At 42.3% G+C, this 21726-nt stretch overlaps 1 protein-coding gene across 1 annotated transcript; it reads left to right on the forward strand.

The window, feature by feature from the left end:
- Positions 1–6016: 6016 nt before the first annotated feature.
- dnajc14 (DnaJ (Hsp40) homolog, subfamily C, member 14) lies at positions 6017–19191 on the forward strand. The gene is made up of 8 exons (XM_060858051.1): positions 6017–6070; positions 7880–9188; positions 9304–9402; positions 9612–9718; positions 9815–9934; positions 10075–10235; positions 15196–15298; positions 15896–19191. Exons 2-8 carry the CDS (start codon positions 8127–8129, stop codon positions 16167–16169), a joined length of 1926 nt encoding a protein of 641 aa, XP_060714034.1. The 5' UTR covers positions 6017–6070; positions 7880–8126; the 3' UTR covers positions 16170–19191.
- The last annotated feature ends 2535 nt before the right edge of the window (positions 19192–21726 follow it).

Genomic DNA, 21726 nt, shown 5'->3' on the forward strand with positions numbered 1-21726 from the left:
GCGGAAGCCCCGTTTACTGTACGTGGGCTGAATATTCGATGCGCTCGCGGACGATAAAGAGCTGCAGCCGTTGCCATGGTGAGGAACGCCTCTGTGGGCGGGGCTAATCGAGTTCTTTCCGTCTGCGAAGATTCCACGCGTGACGCAGGCTCTATTGGTGGGATTCCCCCGTGACGTCAATGCGAGGCGCGCGCATCCAGAGCAGTACGCAGGGGCTAATAATAATAATACTAATAATAATACTAATAATAATACTAATAATAATAATAATAATAATAATAATTTATCCAAACTCTATAGATCTATACAATATAATAATAATAATAATAATAATAATAATAATAATAATAATAATAATAACTTATTCAAACTCTATAGATCTAGACAATAAAATAATAATAATAATAATGATGAATGATTTACATTGTAAATCATACAATAAGGATGATTTACATCCTTTTTCTGACGTTTATTGTCCATAAAAATATTTTTTTGATCATGGAAAATGAAGCTTTTGTATGCGATTTTATTCTTTTTATTACTCTAATCAACTCGTTATTACTTTGAGTAAGTGGAGGCAGCCAGTGTTATAGACACAAAAACGTTTACACAGCCCTAGATTTACATTTCCAGCATGTCTCCTTATATAATCTCATGTTTTTATACAACTGAGGGTTAAGGGCCTTGCTCAGGGGCCCAACAGAGGCAACTTGGGATTTAAACTCACAACCTTCTGATTGGTAGCCCAACACCATAACCACTAGCTACCACACACCACTGGATTAAAACTAGTTTGACTAGAACTCTCTAAGGATTAATAATCGCCATTAAAAAGTAAGAATAATAACTTATTAAAACCTGGACAGTTTATGCTACTATTTATTATTATTATTCTTTTTAATGACAGAAAAAAAAATAACTCATGGTGTAATAGACACATGGTCTGAATGTGTTAAAAATATATACATGGAAGTTTGAAAATGTGTTTATATTATTTAAACATATAATTAGCCAAACTTCAGAGATGAAAACTCTTCTATTAGTTATATTAAATTAGTGAAAAATGCTGTGGGTCTGTAAGTTTAGTCCCAGGACATAGACACTGGACTGGTAGCGGTGGTATTTTTATTTATGTTTGATATTGTCACGACAATCACAGCACTGTGTGAGAACTATTTTAGTTTATTTATAACTGAATATTTAACTGAACGTGCTTTAGTGTAAGTTATATGACAGCGCCCTCATAGGAGAATGTGTGTGGGAGGGGTGTGTGTCTGTGGGTGTGTGTGTCTGTGGGTGTGTGTGTCTGTGGGTCAACCCACGTGGACATTAGTCACGGTGGTGTCACATTAACCGAGGAATATTCTAATGTTCGTCATAAGTGTATTTAATAATGTGCAGAGAGACGTCAGGTGACACCTACACCACTGTGAACATGCGAGCGAGACCTACACCACACTGCACCACAGACCCTATGTCACACATCTGCTGTGCTGGTGACTATTTTACATAGTGAATGTCAGGACCTTAACTAAAATGTTTTTGATGCAAAATGCAGCCCAACAAGTAAAATGACAAGAACACTGGAAAAGGCCAAATATCTTGTGGGACTCCAGCAACATACAGATTCATGATCTATAATTTTTCCTTTTTCCTTTTTTCCTTTTGAACACTTTTAGTGTCATTCATTTAGTTAGATAGTGAAATCTGATGGTACAGAGACACTGGATATTATTCTGATATGCTTATTCTGATTAACATGCTTGCAATATAAACTTCATGAGTTTATGTACAATCCCGTAAAGGACTGATTCAAACGAGACACAAGGACAGTTACAAATGAATTGTACTTTGTCTCCTACGTCTGTTAAACGTTAACAGAAGCTTAAAGGATAATGGCAGGTTAAGAATCTCAATGCAGGTCTGTTTTTAATTAGCACTGTTGCTAATATCTGTCATTGGGTTAAATTTTGCTATGCTTATTTGCACTTTTGAGCGTGTTATTGCATGTTTTTGTTTTTAGCTATACAGAGGTTGGGTAATGTAATTATTACTGGAGTATCTCAAGGTTTATAGTCAAACCTGAATCTCAATGTGTCATGCAGGTCATGTTTACATGTTCTGCATATTCACGGGACTGGAAAGATTATTGTGTGTTTCAGTATCTATGAAATGATCAGTAGAAATAAGCTCAGATAATATGGCACGTTGGTAAAGAGACTCAGTGTGTCTTAAAGGTGGGGTCTCCGATATTTGAGAAATGCTTCAGAAAACTGAGTCGGGCCGACAAACAAAACAAAAACAAAACAAACGTGTAGCCAATGAGCAGAAAGGGGCGTGTCTTGTCAATATGGGCGGAGAGAGTGTTCAGTGCGCATGTGTGACATTAGCAGAAAGCGGTTTTAACATTGACATGGAGGATAAAAACAAAGAAAGAAAGCGAAGAAAGGCTTACGATAAGGTAAGAAGTAGGACGTGTTAATATAGGATCAGCTTTCCAGCGCTGGAGAGAACTGAAGGAGCAGGAAGTTGGTCACATATTCACAGATTGGAGTTTCCTGAGTCAATAACTCTAAACGCTGTTACTACACAAATAACACCTCTTTTCTATCGTAGTAATGTAGAGACGCAGCTACAACCGTGTTTTGTGTAGTAACAGCGTTTAGCTCAGGAGTTATTGACTCGGGGAAACTCCAATCTGTGAATATGCGCACTGAACACTCTCTCCACCCACATTGACAAGACCCGCCCCTTTCTGCTCATTGGCTACACGTTTGTTTGGATTTTTGTTTTGTTTGGTGGCCCAACGCAGTTTTCTGAAGCATTTCTCAAATATCAGAGACCCCACCTTTAACACAGTGTGTGTGTTACATGGGGCATTACGGGGTATGTGGTAGCCTAGTGGCAGGGCTCTCAAGTTTTGAAGACAGGCAAGAGTGACATCTCTAACCCTCCAGCCAAACACAACAATGGGCCTACCCTTTTCGCCACATTCTCTGGCCCAGCATCCTGCAACCTGGCCTTTTTCAAATCAAATCAAATCAAATTTTATTTGTCACATACACACACATACAGAGTACAGACATGCAGTGAAATGCTTTTTGCAACTGTCCGGTATTCAAACATAAGGACAGAGGTGGGTAGAGTATCCAAAATCTGTACTCAAGTAAAAGTACAAGTACGTGTGTATGTATGTAAGTATGTATGTGTGTGTGATTAATGGTTTAATGATGTAAATGAATGATGTGCTGGGCTAACCTGCTCTTCCTTTTAAGATTAATTTACTTTATTCTTACATTTGTTACATTTTATAAGTAAGTACATGTATTCTTTAGGTAGGGATAAGACAAAATATAATCCCGTTTTTATTTTGTTTATGTTCTACACTTTAGTGAAAAAAAAACTTAGTCAAAAAAAAACTTAAGTGAGATGTCAGGATTTGCGTATAAATGCAAAACGTCTTACAGCATGCAATTCAATTTATTTTGTGGAACATGGATATGAAAATGCAGACACTTATAATGAACGTTTGTTCATGAACGTGTTGTTTGTAGGGTTCACAGGATTGCACGAGAGCGTATATGAGGGAAACATTCAGACAGTGTGTGAAATGTAGTATTACGTTAAGGTCAAAGTGCCCATAGTTACCAAATTACCATCAAATAGGCATCATTTTGACACTTACCGCTACGTGTTTTTTTAGGTTGGAGCTGGAATTCTTATAAGCTGCGATGTCTGTTTGTTTTGGTGCACACAGAATGCATCGCATTATAGAGCTATTATTTTTTACATCTTGGAGTGAAAATATAGAATTAATTTGAGGCCACGGGTGATCTGCCTTTGATAAAGTGCAAACATCTTCCTCTGCTTCAGCCATCATCATCATCCAACTAAAGGCGCACTAAACTTCGGCGGGAGATGCGCAGCATACTCTCATGAAGCAGCCTCTCCAACGTCTCGCGAGACTTGTCATATAAACTAATTAGTATTTATTAAATCTCATGTTTGTTAATATTTGAGTAATGGAGGAACGCCACTAATTGTAGCGAAGTAATAGTAAGGTCTTTACACTAAAACTCTACTTGAGTAAGAGTAAAAGTACGCATCTTTAATTATACTCAAAAAGTACAAGATACCCAAAAAATGTACTGAAGTAAATGTAACGAAGTAAATGTAATTCGTTACTACCCACCTCTGCATAAGGAATGCAATTTGGGATAAAAAATATAACCAAAAGGAGGTAGATAAATAAAAAAAGTATAAACTATATAAAAACAAACTATATAAAATATGAAAATATAAGTGAAAAATAATGTATATACATATACATAAATATACATAAATGCGTATGGTTTTCATTATTGTCCTTCATTAAAGTGTCCATGTGCAGTATGGTGTGTATAAAGTGTATAAAGAGGTAATGAGATGGTGGCTTTTAGGGGGCTTTCCTCTCCTGGCAAATGAGAGAATGCTTAGTTGCCTTTTATTTGACATCTTTGAAAGACAGATGCAAGATACACTTTAATTTATTTAGTGCTAATAAAATTATTAAGCCTATTTGAAGAGAGATGTTTAATGTGACAAAATATCAGTCATCATGTGATAACTAAAATATGACTAGGCCTAGACCGTGCGGCCCCCTGTGTATACAGTGCATCCCTACTTGACCCCAAAAGAAAATTTATGGCATAAAACATTCCAAAACTTAATATTTGAATTAAACAAAGCATATTAAATTATACAATGTAGTGCTGTTGGTTAAGTAGCCTTATTTTCCTGAGATTTAATTACACAGAATGTATGATAAATTCATTATTTTATAAAATGTCATAACGCCATGGCCCCCGGCACCATCTCAGGGCCCCCAGTTTGAGAACCACTGGCCCTAGACTACTTGTTCTGAGCAGGTGTTGTCAGTGAACAGGCTGTAAAACTGTTGGCTAAGTTACAGACACTCATGAAAAACTCCTGCTGATGATCTGGGAAACGTCTCTAACAGCAGTCACAATGTCACTGTTTGTGTCAAACAAGTTGTGAATTAGTTGTAACATTACAACAGGAGATCATGACTTACTCTGTGCTCAAAGTGATGCTCACAGCTCCAGTGCTTTTCTCTGTGGGTGAATGAGGATGATGATGAACAATTCCAGGATCTGTTTTTTTTTCAGTGGTTGTTGTGTTAAATCTTACCCAGATACAATAGTGCTATTTTCTGATTGGCTGTTGTGTAGGCTCTTGTTTTGTTTGGCTGATACAGTAAGTGTCAGGCTCGACTAAGAGCTCCAGGGGAGACGCGCTTGGTTCCTGCCCGGTTCCATAGAGACAGCGGTGCGGACTGATACATTTTGGACGCTGCGGCTTATTAAATATATGATAAATAGTCAAAAAGTTTTTCTGCGTGAGAAATACGCTGTGTGGCGGGAGAGCGTGAGAAAAGACCGAAATGCGTGACTATCACTCTCAATGTGTCACACTTGAGAGCCCTGTAGTGATGTTAGGCTACCAATCAGAAGGTTGTGAGTTTGAATCCCAGGTCCACCAAGCTGCCATTGTTGGGCCCCTGAGCAAGGCCCTTAACCCTCAATTGCTCAGTTGTATAAAAAACAATGAGATAATGTAAGTTGCTCTGGATAAAAGTGCCTGTAAATGTTACAAATAAAAGTGTTGTTGAACATGAAGACACTCCCATGTTGGTTATAAACCTGTTATAAACACTACACAGTAAACACTTCAACTTTACTTAACACATATTTGTATAGAAAAATGAATCCAATATATTAGTATATTAGATTCAAATATAATAATAAACCAGCAGGTTACTTAATGTGTGCTGTATGTAAACAAGTAAACAAGACTTTATACAGACAGATGTGTATAAAACTCTCATTATTTTAGTTTGATATTTTAGTTGTAATCTTATTTTTATGGTTTTTTTTACATTATCACATTTCAACTTGTCAACTTTTTGAACGGTCCAGAAAGGGTTACAACTTAAAGCGGAAGTAGTTCTTCTACCCCGGAAGTGAACAACGTGGAAAAAAAAAAGAAACAACAAGGACAGCGACGTCAGGTAGCTAGTTGGCTAAAGTATAAAATCAGTTCGTAATGATGATGAATGTGACAGAAGAAGGTTATAGAGCGTATTAGTGAACGCTTCGTTTAACTCTCGGTGTTTGTGTGTGAGTGATTAGTGAGTGTTCATATTAATGATCCTGTAAAGTCGTGGTGTTTGTGCTAAAATAACAGTGTGGCTCTGAGCTTTTAATCAGAATCATGATAATAACAGTAAACTCTGTGTTAGCGCCAGTTATTGTGCTGCTAAAATGTATAAAAATACACGTTAACGTTGATAAGAAGCTAAATGACATCACAAACCTGCAGTCAAAATAAACATCTACAGGGAAAAGAAACATAAACAAATACACACGTGTGAAAACGTGTCAGTTATACTGTTCTCATGCGTGATGTGTTTGTTTGTGTTTAAGCCTGTGTGTGTGTGTGTGTGTGTGTGTGTGTGAGTGATTGGGTCTAAACACAGCAGGACTCGTGGAAGTGGCCTCGTGCACAGTGTGTGTATTTGTGTTTTGTGTGTTTGTGAGAGAGTGTGTGTGTGTGTGTGTGTAAGTGTAAGTGATTGGGTCTAAACACAGCAGGACTGGTTTGGAAGTGGCCTCGTGCACAGTGTGTGTGTGTATTTGTGTTTTGTGTGTTTGTGAGAGAGTGTGTGTGTGTGTGTGTGAGTGATTGGGTCTAAACACAGCAGGACTCGTGTGGAAGTGGCCTCGTGCACAGTGTGTGTGTGTATTTGTGTTTAGTGTGTGTGTGTGTGTGTGTGTGTGTGTGTGTAAGTGATTGGGTCTAAACACAGCAGGACTGGTTTGGAAGTGGCCTCGTGCACAGTGTGTGTGTGTGTCCAATGGTGTGTTCAGTTTGTAGGAGTGAAGGAACTGAACTGCAGTCTGGATGATGATGATGAAGATGATGATGATGCTCAGTTGTTTCACAGACACTTGGATTAGTGTTTGATGTGGAAATGTTTCCACTGAGCTGTTGGAACAAACAATGCTGAGTTAAACAAACAATGAGTTAATAATGTGACTCACTTTTTTTGTATTATTCCATCTAAATTTTTAAAAAGTGAAATGTGGTGTGCAAAAGATCAGCCTGAAATCTGACAATGAATTTCAAGCTTTTAGGTGTGTATGAGTGTGTGTATGTGAGTGTGTGTATGAGAGTGTGTGTGTGTGTGTATGTGAGTGTGTGTGTGTAGGTGTGTGAGTGTGTGTATGAGAGTGTGAGTGTGTGTGTGTGTGTGTGATTGTGAGTGTGTGTATGTGTGTGTATGAGTGTATGAGTGTGTGTGAGTGTGAGTGTGTGTATGTGTGTATGTGAGTGTGTGTGTAGGTGTGTGAGTGTGAGAGAATGTTTAAAGAATTTAAATGCACGTTTAATAGGTTTATAAAAATGATTATGAAGATTTCACAGAATACAGTTAGCATAATGACGAGATAAAGATTAAGTAAAAGCGTCCAGGTTAAATGCAGACAAACACAGAACATATAGGTTCTTTATCAGTAAAGGGTGAAAAACTGCCTTTATTTCATCAAAAGCTACTTTTGTTTTTATTACATCAGCATCATAATTTATCCTTCCACAAAGCATCAGGAAATGCAATAACGTATTGTGTCCCAAAGACTTTGCATATTTCCTGACATCACTGTGATGTCACTATGGAGATATGACGTGTTGTTGCACTGAAATATGTCCGGTGATTCAGACTGGTTTCAGAGAGAAAGGTTTAAACTGAAGGGTTTAGTCATAAAAGATGTTCTATCTCTGTACGGTCTAAAAGTGGCGCTCTCTTTTGTCCTGTTTACAGGATTCATGGCATGTATCTGCCCGAACGAAGCTGAGTAAAGTAGCAGTAATGGACTGGGGCAGTAATGTAAGTACCCAGGGCATCGTGGCTCAGCGTCGCTTGAGCGTGTTATGCCGTGCTTAGCAACAACAATTCCAGATTACCGCACTAACCTGAACCGGAAATTTATTCCTCCTCTTGGAGAATAGTGGGCCGTGTGACGGGTAATGACGGACCCCTGAGCCTCCTCTGTTTTGGCTCCTTGAGTATGACAGACGTCATGGATGATCCGGCAGAGTTGAGCGCCGAGATGTGTCCGGACGTCGGATCAGCGAGTAAGGAAGTGTGCGAGGAGTCCGTGCCGTGTAAGTCAGAGGAAGTGGAAATGTCTCGGGAGGTGCTGGAGGACCCGGACTCTGAACGCCACGGCGCCAGACAGCAAGAGGGCTCCGAGAAGGGAGAGAGCGGATATGCAAGAACTAACGGGGGTATGGATCAGTTGGAGGAAGACAGGAACAGTGTGTTTGATGAGTTGGATGAAGAGAAAGATGGGTGTAGGAATGCCGCAAAGGACGTGTCTGGATCCCGGGGAAAGAAAGGAAAGTCGAGAAAAACTGGCTTAGGTTCAGGTGAACAGTTTTCTTCCTGGACGTCGGTTTCGTCCTTTTCCTTGTCCTCCGGAGCAAGCAGACACAAGCAGATCCGTCGGAGGAACCACCACCATCACAACCAGGGCCGTCTGAGAAGACAAACCGGCTTCCAGCTCATAGCGGTGTTCCGAGAGTTCTTGTCGGAATCGGTCAGCCCGTGGAGTATATCCTGCATCCATATGGTAGTGGATCTGATCGTGTCTCTGACGCACCACTGCGGCGTCTTCGTCGAATCCGGAGCGATTGCACTTTATGACCTGGGAACGTTCTTGCTCTTTAAGGTCACCGACGTCCCGGGAATGAAGCAGGATATAAGACGTGTCGTAGATCGGACCCTGAGTACCGGTGCAGCTTTGGTGGGCTGGATATGCAAAAGCACGAGCTCTGCACGCCGTGTGCTGGTCTCTGCTTTCAGTCTGATCTGCTGTATGGCGCTTCTAAGTGCCGGGGTTATGAGGAGCGTTGTGGAGAGGCTGGGAGGAGAGCGAGGCAGGCGATGGTGGCTCAGACTACAGAACTCCTGGATAATAATGAAAGCAGTCACACTTACCGGAAAGATCAGAGGCTGGCTGTGGAAACGAGACGTCTCTGGACACAAAACGGTGAACCCAGAGTCTCCATCCAGGACGGCGAGGAGTCAACCTGGACAGGAGCTCGAGAGACTGCTGGCATTGGCGCAGGTACCTCAGAGCAACGATCACACATACATGTGCTCAAATTCCTGATGAGGTTTTTTGTATGTTAAACGTGTGTGTAAACATCAGTAACTGAACATCATTCACACACTCGGTGCAGATCCCTGAAGATGAGCTGGACCCCTTTAACGTGTTGGGTGTGAATACACACGCCACCGAGTCGGAGCTGAAGCGGGCCTATAGACAGCTGGCTGTACAGGTGAATAAATCCTCTAAAGCACCATGTAAACTTTATACACACGTCAGCTGTCATTCATTATTAAATCGAGCAGGTGGCACAAAGGGGGCGTGGCTTTGTAGTGAATCCTGAAGAATCCTTTAACCATCTTTAACACATTGTGTATGTTGTATGTATAGATGTCATGCATATAAAGTGATGTGTGTGTTGATTTTTCTCTGTACGTTTAGGTCCATCCAGACAAGAACAAGCACCCTCGAGCCGGCGAGGCTTTTAAAGTCCTCCGAGCAGCGTGGGACATCGTGAGCAACCCAGAGACCCGTCGTGAATACGAGCTGTGAGTGCACCTTTAAAAAAATGACATCATCATCAGCGTTTTTAAGTTAGTAATGAGTCTCTTTGGTGTTCATGACTTTTCATTGGGATTAAACAGGAAGCGTATGGCAGCGTCCGAGCTCTCCAAGTCCATGAACGAGTTCCTGACGAAGCTGCAGGACGACCTGAAGGAGGCCATGAACACTATGATGTGCACCAAGTGTGAGGGCAAACACAAGTACGGCATTTTAAACAACGTGATACAACAATAAACACTTATATATCAAGATGAGGATTAAACCTAAAGTCCTGCTCGTCATCATCATCATAAATAACCTTTATTTTTTATTCTCTCGCTCTCTGGGTTTTGTCCTGCAGGAGGTTTGAGATGGATCGTGAGCCTCATGAAGCACGTTTCTGTGCTGAGTGTAATAAAAGGCACAGCGCTGAGGAGGGAGATCTGTGGGCTGAGTCGAGCATGCTGGGCCTGAAGATCACCTACTTCGCCTTCATGGACGGAAAAGTCTATGATATAACTGGTATTTGGAATTTTACTGGATCTTCTATCACTGATTGTGTAAATGCCATTGTGTGTGCGAGTGAGTGTGTGTGCAAGTGAGTGTGTGTGTGTGCAAGTGAGTGTGTGTGTGTGTGTGTGCGAGTGAGTGTGTGTGTGTGCGAGTGAGTGTGTGTGTGTGCAAGTGAGTGTGTGTGTGTGCAAGTGAGTGTGTGTGTGTGTGCGAGTGAGTGTGTGTGTGTGTGCGAGTGAGTGTGTGTGTGTGTGCGAGTGAGTGTGTGTGTGTGCGAGTGAGTGTGTGTGTGCGAGTGAGTGTGTGTGTGCGAGTGAGTGTGTGTGTGCGAGTGAGTGTGTGTGTGCGAGTGAGTGTGTGTGTGCGAGTGAGTGTGTGTGTGCGAGTGAGTGTGTGTGTGCGAGTGAGTGTGTGTGTGCGAGTGAGTGTGTGTGTGCGAGTGAGTGTGTGTGTGCGAGTGAGTGTGTGTGTGCGAGTGAGTGAGTGTGTGTGTGTGCGAGTGAGTGTGTGTGTGCGAGTGAGTGTGTGTGTGTGCGAGTGAGTGTGTGTGTGTGCGAGTGAGTGTGTGTGTGTGCGAGTGAGTGTGTGTGTGTGTGCGAGTGAGTGTGTGTGTGTGTGCGAGTGAGTGTGTGTGTGTGCGAGTGAGTGTGTGTGTGTGTGTGCGAGTGAGTGTGTGTGTGTGTGTGCGAGTGAGTGTGTGTGTGTGTGTGCGAGTGAGTGTGTGTGTGTGTGTGCGAGTGAGTGTGTGTGTGTGCGAGTGAGTGTGTGTGTGTGCGAGTGAGTGTGTGTGTGTGCGAGTGAGTGTGTGTGTGTGCGAGTGAGTGTGTGTGTGTGTGTGCGAGTGAGTGTGTGTGTGAGTGAGTGTGTGTGTGCGAGTGAGTGTGTGTGTGTGCGAGTGAGTGTGTGTGTGCGAGTGAGTGTGTGTGTGCGAGTGAGTGTGTGTGTGCGAGTGAGTGTGTGTGTGCGAGTGAGTGTGTGTGTGCGAGTGAGTGTGTGTGTGCGAGTGAGTGTGTGTGTGCGAGTGAGTGTGTGTGTGTGCGAGTGAGTGTGTGTGTGCGCGAGCGAGTGTGTGTGTGCGAGTGAGTGTGTGTGTGCGAGTGAGTGTGTGTGTGTGCGAGTGAGTGTGTGTGTGCGAGTGAGTGTGTGTGTGTGCGAGTGAGTGTGTGTGTGTGCGAGTGAGTGTGTGTGTGTGCGAGTGAGTGTGTGTGTGTGCGAGTGAGTGTGTGTGTGTGCGAGTGAGTGTGTGTGTGTGCGAGTGAGTGTGTGTGTGTGCGAGTGAGTGTGTGTGTGTGCGAGTGAGTGTGTGTGTGTGCGAGTGAGTGTGTGTGTGTGCGAGTGAGTGTGTGTGTGTGCGAGTGAGTGTGTGTGTGTGCGAGTGAGTGTGTGTGTGTGCGAGTGAGTGTGTGTGTGTGCGAGTGAGTGTGTGTGTGTGCGAGTGAGTGTGTGTGTGTGCGAGTGAGTGTGTGTGTGTGCGAGTGAGTGTGTGTGTGTGCGAGTGAGTGTGTGTGTGTGCGAGTGAGTGTGTGTGTGTGCGAGTGAGTGTGTGTGTGTGCGAGTGAGTGTGTGTGTGTGCGAGTGAGTGTGTGTGTGTGCGAGTGAGTGTGTGTGTGTGCGAGTGAGTGTGTGTGTGTGCGAGTGAGTGTGTGTGTGTGCGAGTGAGTGTGTGTGTGTGCGAGTGAGTGTGTGTGTGTGCGAGTGAGTGTGTGTGTGTGCGAGTGAGTGTGTGTGTGTGCGAGTGAGTGTGTGTGTGTGCGAGTGAGTGTGTGTGTGTGCGAGTGAGTGTGTGTGTGTGCGAGTGAGTGTGTGTGTGTGCGAGTGAGTGTGTGTGTGTGCGAGTGAGTGTGTGTGTGTGCGAGTGAGTGTGTGTGTGTGCGAGTGAGTGTGTGTGTGTGCGAGTGAGTGTGTGTGTGTGCGAGTGAGTGTGTGTGTGTGCGAGTGAGTGTGTGTGTGTGCGAGTGAGTGTGTGTGTGTGCGAGTGAGTGTGTGTGTGTGCGAGTGAGTGTGTGTGTGTGCGAGTGAGTGTGTGTGTGTGCGAGTGAGTGTGTGTGTGTGCGAGTGAGTGTGTGTGTGTGCGAGTGAGTGTGTGTGTGTGCGAGTGAGTGTGTGTGTGTGCGAGTGAGTGTGTGTGTGCGAGTGAGTGTGTGTGTGTGCGAGTGAGTGTGTGTGTGTGCGAGTGAGTGTGTGTGTGTGCGAGTGAGTGTGTGTGTGTGCGAGTGAGTGTGTGTGTGTGCGAGTGAGTGTGTGTGTGTGCGAGTGAGTGTGTGTGTGTGCGAGTGAGTGTGTGTGTGTGCGAGTGAGTGTGTGTGTGTGCGAGTGAGTGTGTGTGTGTGCGAGTGAGTGTGTGTGTGTGCGAGTGAGTGTGTGTGTGTGCGAGTGAGTGTGTGTGTGTGCGAGTGAGTGTGTGTGTGTGCGAGTGAGTGTGTGTGTGTGCGAGTGAGTGTGTGTGTGTGCGAGTGAGTGTGTGTGTGCGAGTGAGTGTGTGTGTGTGCGAGTGTGTGTGTGTGTGTGCGAGTGAGTGTGTGCGAGTGAGTGTGTGTGTGTGCGCGAGTGAGTGTGTGTGTGCGCGCGAGTGAGTGTGTGTGTGCGCGAGTGAGTGTGTGTGTGCGCGAGTGAGTGTGTGTGTGCGCGAGTGAGTGTGTGTGTGCGCGAGTGAGTGTGTGTGTGCGCGAGTGAGTGAGTGTGTGCGCGAGTGAGTGAGTGTGTGCGCGAGTGAGTGAGTGTGTGCGCGAGTGAGTGAGTGTGTGCGCGAGTGAGTGAGTGTGTGCGCGAGTGAGTGAGTGTGTGCGCGAGTGAGTGAGTGTGTGCGCGAGTGAGTGAGTGTGTGCGCGAGTGAGTGAGTGTGTGCGCGAGTGAGTGAGTGTGTGCGCGAGTGAGTGAGTGTGTGCGCGAGTGAGTGAGTGTGTGCGCGAGTGAGTGAGTGTGTGCGCGAGTGAGTGAGTGTGTGCGCGAGTGAGTGAGTGTGTGCGCGAGTGAGTGTGCGAGTGAGTGTGTGTGCGAGTGAGTGTGTGTGTGTGCGAGTGAGTGTGTGTGTGTGCGAGTGAGTGTGTGTGTGTGCGAGTGAGTGTGTGTGTGTGCGAGTGAGTGTGTGTGTGTGCGAGTGAGTGTGTGTGTGTGCGAGTGAGTGTGTGTGTGTGCGAGTGAGTGTGTGTGTGTGCGAGTGAGTGTGTGTGTGTGCGAGTGAGTGTGTGTGTGTGCGAGTGAGTGTGTGTGTGTGCGAGTGAGTGTGTGTGTGTGCGAGTGAGTGTGTGTGTGTGCGAGTGTGTGTGTGTGTGTGCGAGTGAGTGTGTGTGTGTGCGAGCGAGTGTGTGTGTGTGTGCGCGAGCGAGTGTGTGTGTGTGCGCGCGCGAGTGAGTGTGTGTGTGCGCGAGTGAGTGTGTGTGTGCGCGAGTGAGTGTGTGTGTGCGCGAGTGAGTGTGTGTGTGCGAGTGTGTGCGAGTGTGTGTGTGTGTGCGAGTGTGTGTGCGAGTGAGTGTGTGTGTGTGTGCGAGCGAGTGTGTGTGTGTGTGCGCGAGCGAGTGTGTGTGTGTGCGCGCGCGAGTGAGTGTGTGTGTGCGCGCGAGTGAGTGTGTGTGTGCGCGAGTGAGTGTGTGTGTGCGCGAGTGAGTGTGTGTGTGCGCGAGTGAGTGTGTGTGTGCGCGAGTGAGTGTGTGTGTGCGCGAGTGAGTGTGTGTGTGCGCGAGTGAGTGAGTGTGTGCGCGAGTGAGTGAGTGTGTGCGCGAGTGAGTGAGTGTGTGCGCGAGTGAGTGAGTGTGTGCGCGAGTGAGTGAGTGTGTGCGCGAGTGAGTGAGTGTGTGCGCGAGTGAGTGAGTGTGTGCGCGAGTGAGTGAGTGTGTGCGCGAGTGAGTGAGTGTGTGCGCGAGTGAGTGAGTGTGTGCGCGAGTGAGTGAGTGTGTGCGCGAGTGAGTGAGTGTGTGCGCGAGTGAGTGAGTGTGTGCGCGAGTGAGTGAGTGTGTGCGCGAGTGAGTGAGTGTGTGCGCGAGTGAGTGTGCGAGTGAGTGTGCGTGCGAGTGAGTGTGCGAGTGAGTGTGCGAGTGAGTGTGCGTGCGAGTGAGTGTGCGAGTGAGTGTGTGTGCGAGTGAGTGAGTGTGTGTGCGAGTGAGTGTGTGTGTGTGTGCGAGTGCGGGTGTGTGTGTTAACGCGCGCGAGTGTGTGTACGCGCGCGAGTGTGTGTACGCGCGCGAGTGAGTGTGTGTGCGCGCGCGAGTGAGTGTGTGTGCGCGCGCGAGTGAGTGTGTGTGCGCGCGCGAGTGAGTGAGTGTGTGGACTAATACAGAACACCGGACTAATACAGAACACTGGACTAATACAGAACACTGGACTAATACAGAACACTGGACTAATACAGAACACTGGACTAATACAGAACACCGGACTAATACAGAACACCGGACTAATACAGAACACCGGACTAATACAGAACACCGGACTAATACAGAACACTGGACTAATACAGAACACCGGACTAATACAGAACACTGGACTAATACAGAACACCGGACTAATACAGAACACCGGACTAAGACAGAACACCGGACTAATACAGAACACTGGACTAATACAGAACACTGGACTAATACAGAACACCGGACTAATACAGAACACCGGACTAATACAGCCCCTTGAGCTGAAATATTTTTTGAGATTCTGGTCCATATTGAGACGGTCACATGACACATGACACAATGCCTGTATATTTTCATGCTGTGAATCTCTCGTTGTGTCACATCCCAAAACTCTTCTACTGGGTTTACATCAAGTGACTGTGAAGAACCTTGACCTCACTGTCGTGTTCATGAAAGGGTCAAAATCACTGAGCTGACATTTTCTCATTCCTGAAGCTTTGGTTGCACCGAAGCCACATGATTGGCTGATCAGACTGCATGAATGTTCAGGTGTCCATAATAAAGTGCTCAGTAAATAAAGGTTATGGTGAATTGCTTGTAAATGTTAATTTTTTTTCCTTTCACAGAGTGGGCGGGTTGCCAGAGAATAGGAATTTCTCCTGACACACATCGTGTTCCTTATCACATCTCCTTTGGTTCAAAAAGTAACAGTAGCTCCAACCGCCACAGGTAACAGCCCTTATATTACACTAGTAATGACCAACAGACTGAACTTTAGGGTCTGATGTGTGAATGGAAAGCAGTTTAACATAGAAAGCAGAACTGAGACTCAGAGGCCACACCTCCTTCACTAAGCTATACACAACCGGAGGCCACGGCTCTTTCCCTGAAACAGAAGGGGACGCAGGACACACCCCCTTCACTGTAACAAACACACGGGCCACACCCCCCTCACTGAAATTAGCACAGGCCACACCCACTTCACTGAAACAAACACACGGGCCACACCCCCTTCACTGAAACAAGCACATATGCCACACCCACTTCACTGAAACACACAGGCCACACCCAATTCACTGAAACAAACACACAGGCCACACCCCCTTCACTGAAACACACCCACTTCACTGAAACAAACACACAGGCCACACCTCCTTCACTGAAACAAACACACAGGCCACACCCCTTAACTGAAACAAACACACAGGCCACACCTCCTTCACTGAAACAAACACACAGGCCACACCCCTTAACTGAAACAAACACACAGGCCACACCCCCTTCATCAGGACTGATAGAGGCTAATATTACTTCTCTCTCTCTCAGATCTCCCTCAGGCCACACCCCAGCTCCAGGCTCTCCCTCTGACCTGCACGATTTCTTCAGCCGTATTTTCCAGGGAGCACCGGGCAGCGACGCCTCGCCCAATGGTGGATTTTTCCCACCGGGCCCAACCCCAGATCACCCCGCGGGGGCCGGCACAGGACCGCCTCCTCAGCCTGGCTTTTTTACACAGCGAGGAGAGCCGAGCGAAAGCTGGAGCGAGGGAGGAAAAGGACAACGGAGGAGGAAAAAAGCACGCAAGCCTTTCCAGCGCTGAGAGTCGGCACAACCAGCTACGACGTCCATGGAGGAGAACATCGGACTGCGGCTGTGCCCGTGTTCTGTCGTCCAAAGACAACAGACTGGTCGAGGGAAAGAGCGGTGGGGTCTGTGATTGTGTGTGAGATCATCTCCCTGCCAGGAACTCGAGAAGATGATGGTTTGACAAAGAAAAATGAAAAAGTATATCAAAGTGTTTTTTTTTTCCTTAATTACGAGGTCATCCACGCAGGACAGTTTTGCTTTTTTAATTTAATCTTATTTGTTTTGGTCGGCAATAGCATGGCTTTCTCAATGAAGTTTTTTTTTTTTTTTTTTATTGTTTAGTGTTTAACACGTTGTTCTTAACAATCGGCCATGAAGACACCTCAGGGATGATCAGATGGTCTGCTGAAGGGCAGAAAGACACACAGCTCATAATCTCACCGTAACGATCGTCCGTAGTGGTTCAGCTTCATCTAATACTTGAATTTATTTAGAATTAATTATATATGTTTTTAAAGTTCAGGTTTGAAGCAGAGGTTAAACGTGAGGTGCAGAGAAACGTCACGAAGCCTCCGTCAGGACCGACTGTTCGGAAACGTTTGTTATTGGTTATAAATAATAAGAGTCACGATTATTGTCTTTTTTCTTCCATCTGAAGACTTGGAAAAAAAAAACAACCCAAAACTGGCATTTTCTAAAATTATTAAATGACATATTACAGAAAAAAAACAACCCTCTATAATTTCTCATGTAGTTAATCAGCCAAGGCATGTTCAGTGTCTGGGATTTGTGTCTTTACCCGTCGCTCACACGTCCACATGACAGACAAGTCAGATGAGTTCTGTGTAAATTTGGGCTTCGATCCGTTCTGACGCTGTGGTGACGATTCCCTGCTCCCTTCATTCTGATGACTCCATAAGAACACACATCGAAGCCCAAACATCCAGCTGTTTTATCGAATGTGTTCGTAATACAACATCTCTTCCTAGAACAAAGTACAAAGTGTTAAAGTGGTGTAAATGATCGTCACCCCACTGACAGCAGACTGCGTACGGTTCATCATCTAAAACTCTACCTGAGTTCCTTCCTGGGTTTTTTTTTCCACCTCGTGCTGCATTTCATGTTTAGAAAACGAAATGACATTAAAAACTTTCGCCTAGTACGTTTTATTAGCAGGTATGATGGAGCAGATAGGCTGATAGGCCACGCCCACAAGTCTCATAGACCACGCCCACACACCTGATAGAATAATCAAACTCCTGTTATGAGTGATGTAAGTCTGACTCACGTAAAGCTCATCTGTAAACCAAACACAAGTCCCAGAACTCTCAGACCTCCATCCATCACTAACGCTGGACTTGTCTTGGCTGAATGGCTGCGTTTAGGTCGATAGTGACGTTGTAGACGTTTATTGTTGTTTTATTTTTTATTTTTTTGGCCAAAAAACCACTCATCCACTCCTGCTCTACATCACGTATCACTTTCTACAAGATTACACCTTACAATAAGTCTCCACTTATTCAGAAAAAGGAACGAACTGAAAAAATGGAAATGGACCGGATTCAAAAAAAGAAGCACTTTGAAATAGAGAGTAGAGACGTGCAGTTGGACCGAGTGCAGAAAAGTCACGTGAAAAAGAAAGACGTCGTGTGTTAATGTTCGGTGCTCAGTAACGTATTGAACGTGTTTCTTCGTCCGTCTTCAGAAAAAAACGCTTCATCCTGCCCTGAATAATCATCTGTCCGGAATTTGTGGGAAATAATCGAATAAGGCCGGTGCGAACTTTGTTCACACACACACACACACGCACACACACACACACGCACACACTGACACACGCTCACACAGGGAAAGAGTCGTGAGAAGGTTTTTGCGTTTTGTCAGTCAGTGATGTTAATGATGTTAAACTGAAACAAAACTGTGCTTGAGATCCACATCATTCAGAGACAAAAAAAAAAACCTTCCCAAAAATCCCAGATCTTCACTATGATACTCATGAGACGGTCATGTCTCTCTCTCACACACACACACACACACGTGTACACGCTAACACAACACGTGACTTGGTTTTAAAACTGTGATGCATTTTGAGGAAACTGTCCAGATTGATGAATATTAATGAACCTAATTAGCCTTAAACAAATGAAGCAGTTCTTCAGTTTACGAGATGTGTGTGTTTTTGTTCCTCCGCGTCTTCGTCACGCTGTCACGTCGGCTCCAGAGTGAGAGCTTTAGCTGTCCTGGATGATCGTTTGCTGGAGATTAGGCACGTGCTGGTAGTCAGATACACGATCTGTCACAGAAAATATTGGTATAAAGTCACTTTACACGATTGGCGCTCTGCAGCATGCGTAAGGACGGAGTGTGTGTTTAGGAAGGCGCTTAACGAGCTCAAGAAAGTTTAACGTAGCTTCAAAAAGGTTAGTGGTTATGATGTCATACGATCAAGCTCCGCCCTCATTGCCACACTAACGCGTCTATGACGGTGGTAAAGGATTGTGCTAATGCCGTAAAAGAGTTTGGATGTAAATGTAACATTTGCACGTGTTTAATCTCAACTCTGGGTCTGAATATCGTCAAGATTTTTGTCCTGTTTTTATTAAATTGGACTTTATTTTATCTTGGATGTTGAGTTGTAGCTGGATTTTTTTTTTTAAACTCTTGCACAGCTTGTTGGTAAAACAGCATTTGATTTTTTTTTTTTTTTTTGAATTTGATTCATTTCATATAATTTTTTGCTCCGATGGCAGTGTGAATGCTTTACTTGACTTTTCTTCATGTGAGACTTTAGGCAGCGCAGCTGAGGACGCTGCTGAGTGTCCGGATCCCAGAACGTCCCAGAACAATAAGTGAATTTAAACCCGTATGCAAAAAGATTTATATCCTTAAAAAAATAAACAACTCAGACAATCATTATAAAACTAAATCAATGGTGCGGGACACTTTTGGAGTCTTGAAGGTTTATTTCATCCTGTTCCCATGACAATTAATTGCTGCTTCTTTTCATTGTTTCATATTAAAGTTGATTTCTGTAACTTTAATGTCTCTTGTTACTTTTTTCCAGTTTAACATAAAGCAGCAATCAGAATAAGGTTTATTGGCCAAGTGTGTTCACACACACAAGGAATTTGGTTCCAGCTGTTTGTGACTCTCAAATGTACAGACATAAATAACACTATACTATACAATACAGACATAAATAACACTATACTATACAATACAGACATAAATAACACTATACTATTCAATACAGACATAAATAACACTATACTATACAATACAGACATAAATAACACTATACTATACTATACAGACATAACACTATACTATACAATACACACATAAATAACACTATACTATACAATACACACATAAATAACACTATACTATACAATACAGACATAAATAACACTATACTATACAATACACACATAAATAACACTATACTATACAATACACACATAAATAACACTATACTATACAATACAGACATAAATAACACTATACTATACAATACACACATAAATAACACTATACTATACTATACAATACACACATAAATAACACTATACTATACAATACAGACATAAATAACACTATACTATACAATACACACATAAATAACACTATACTATACTATACAATACACACATAAATAACACTATACTATACAATACAGACATAAATAACACTATACTATACAATACAGACATAAATAACACTATACTATACTATACAGATATAAATAACACTATACTATACAATACACACATAAATAACACTATACTATACAATACAGACATAAATAACACTATACTATACAATACACACATAACACTATACTATACAATACACACATAAATAACACTACTATACAATACAGACATAACACTATACTATACAATACACACATAAATAACACTATACTATACAATACAGACATAAATAACACTATACTATACAATACAGACATAAATAACACTATACTATACAATACACACATAACACTATACTATACAATACACACATAAATAACACTACTATACAATACAGACATAACACTATACTATACAATACACACATAACACTATACTATACAATACAGACATAAATAACACTATACTATACAATACAGACATAAATAACACTATACTATACAATACAGACATAAATAACACTATACTATACAATACACACATAAATAACACTATACTATACAATACAGACATAAATAACACTATACTATACAATACAGACATAAATAACACTATACTATACAATACAGACATAAATAACACTATACTATACAATACAGACATAAATAACACTATACTATACAATACAGACATAAATAACACTATACTATACAATACAGACATAACACTATACTATACAATACAGACATAAATAACACTATACTATACAATACAGACATAATAACACTATACTATACAATACAGACATAAATAACACTATACTATACAATACACACATAAACACTATACTATACAATACAGACATAAATAACACTATACTATACAATACAGACATAAATAACACTATACTATACAATACACACATAAATAACACTATACTATACAATACAGACATAAATAACACTATACTATACAATACAGACATAAATAACACTATACTATACAATACAGACATAAATAACACTATACTATACAATACAGACATAAATAACACTATACTATACAATACACACATAAATAACACTATACTATACAATACACACATAAATAACACTATACTATACAATACAGACATAAATAACACTATACTATACAATACACACATAACACTATACTATACAATACACACATAAATAACACTACTATACAATACAGACATAACACTATACTATACAATACACACATAAATAACACTATACTATACAATACAGACATAAATAACACTATACTATACAATACAGACATAAATAACACTATACTATACAATACACACATAACACTATACTATACAATACACACATAAATAACACTACTATACAATACAGACATAACACTATACTATACAATACACACATAACACTATACTATACAATACAGACATAAATAACACTATACTATACAATACAGACATAAATAACACTATACTATACAATACAGACATAAATAACACTACTATACAATACAGACATAATACTATACTATACAATACACACATAAATAACACTATACTATACAATACAGACATAAATAACACTATACTATACAATACAGACATAAATAACACTATACTATACAATACACACATAAATAACACTATACTATACAATACAGACATAAATAACACTATACTATACAATACAGACATAAATAACACTACTGTACAATACACACATAAATAACACTATACTATACAATACACACATAAATAACACTATACTATACAATACAGACATAAATAACACTATACAATACACACATAAATAACACTATACTATACAATACACACATAAATAACACTATACTATACAATACAGACATAAATAACACTATACTATACAATACAGACATAAATAA

The sequence above is a fragment of the Tachysurus vachellii genome, chromosome 22 (assembly GCF_030014155.1).
Source record: "Tachysurus vachellii isolate PV-2020 chromosome 22, HZAU_Pvac_v1, whole genome shotgun sequence".
In the NCBI taxonomy this organism is placed as follows: Eukaryota; Metazoa; Chordata; class Actinopteri; order Siluriformes; family Bagridae; genus Tachysurus; species Tachysurus vachellii.

Coding starts and splice junctions, on each gene's coding strand:
- dnajc14 (XM_060858051.1), top strand. CDS start 8,127: ATGACAGACGTCATGGATGATCCGGCAGAGTTGAGCGCCGAGATGTGT. Junction 9,189..9,303: donor GACTGCTGGCATTGGCGCAG/GTACCTCAGAGC, acceptor CACTCGGTGCAG/ATCCCTGAAGATGAGCTGGA. Junction 10,236..15,195: donor AAAAGTCTATGATATAACTG/GTATTTGGAATT, acceptor TTCCTTTCACAG/AGTGGGCGGGTTGCCAGAGA.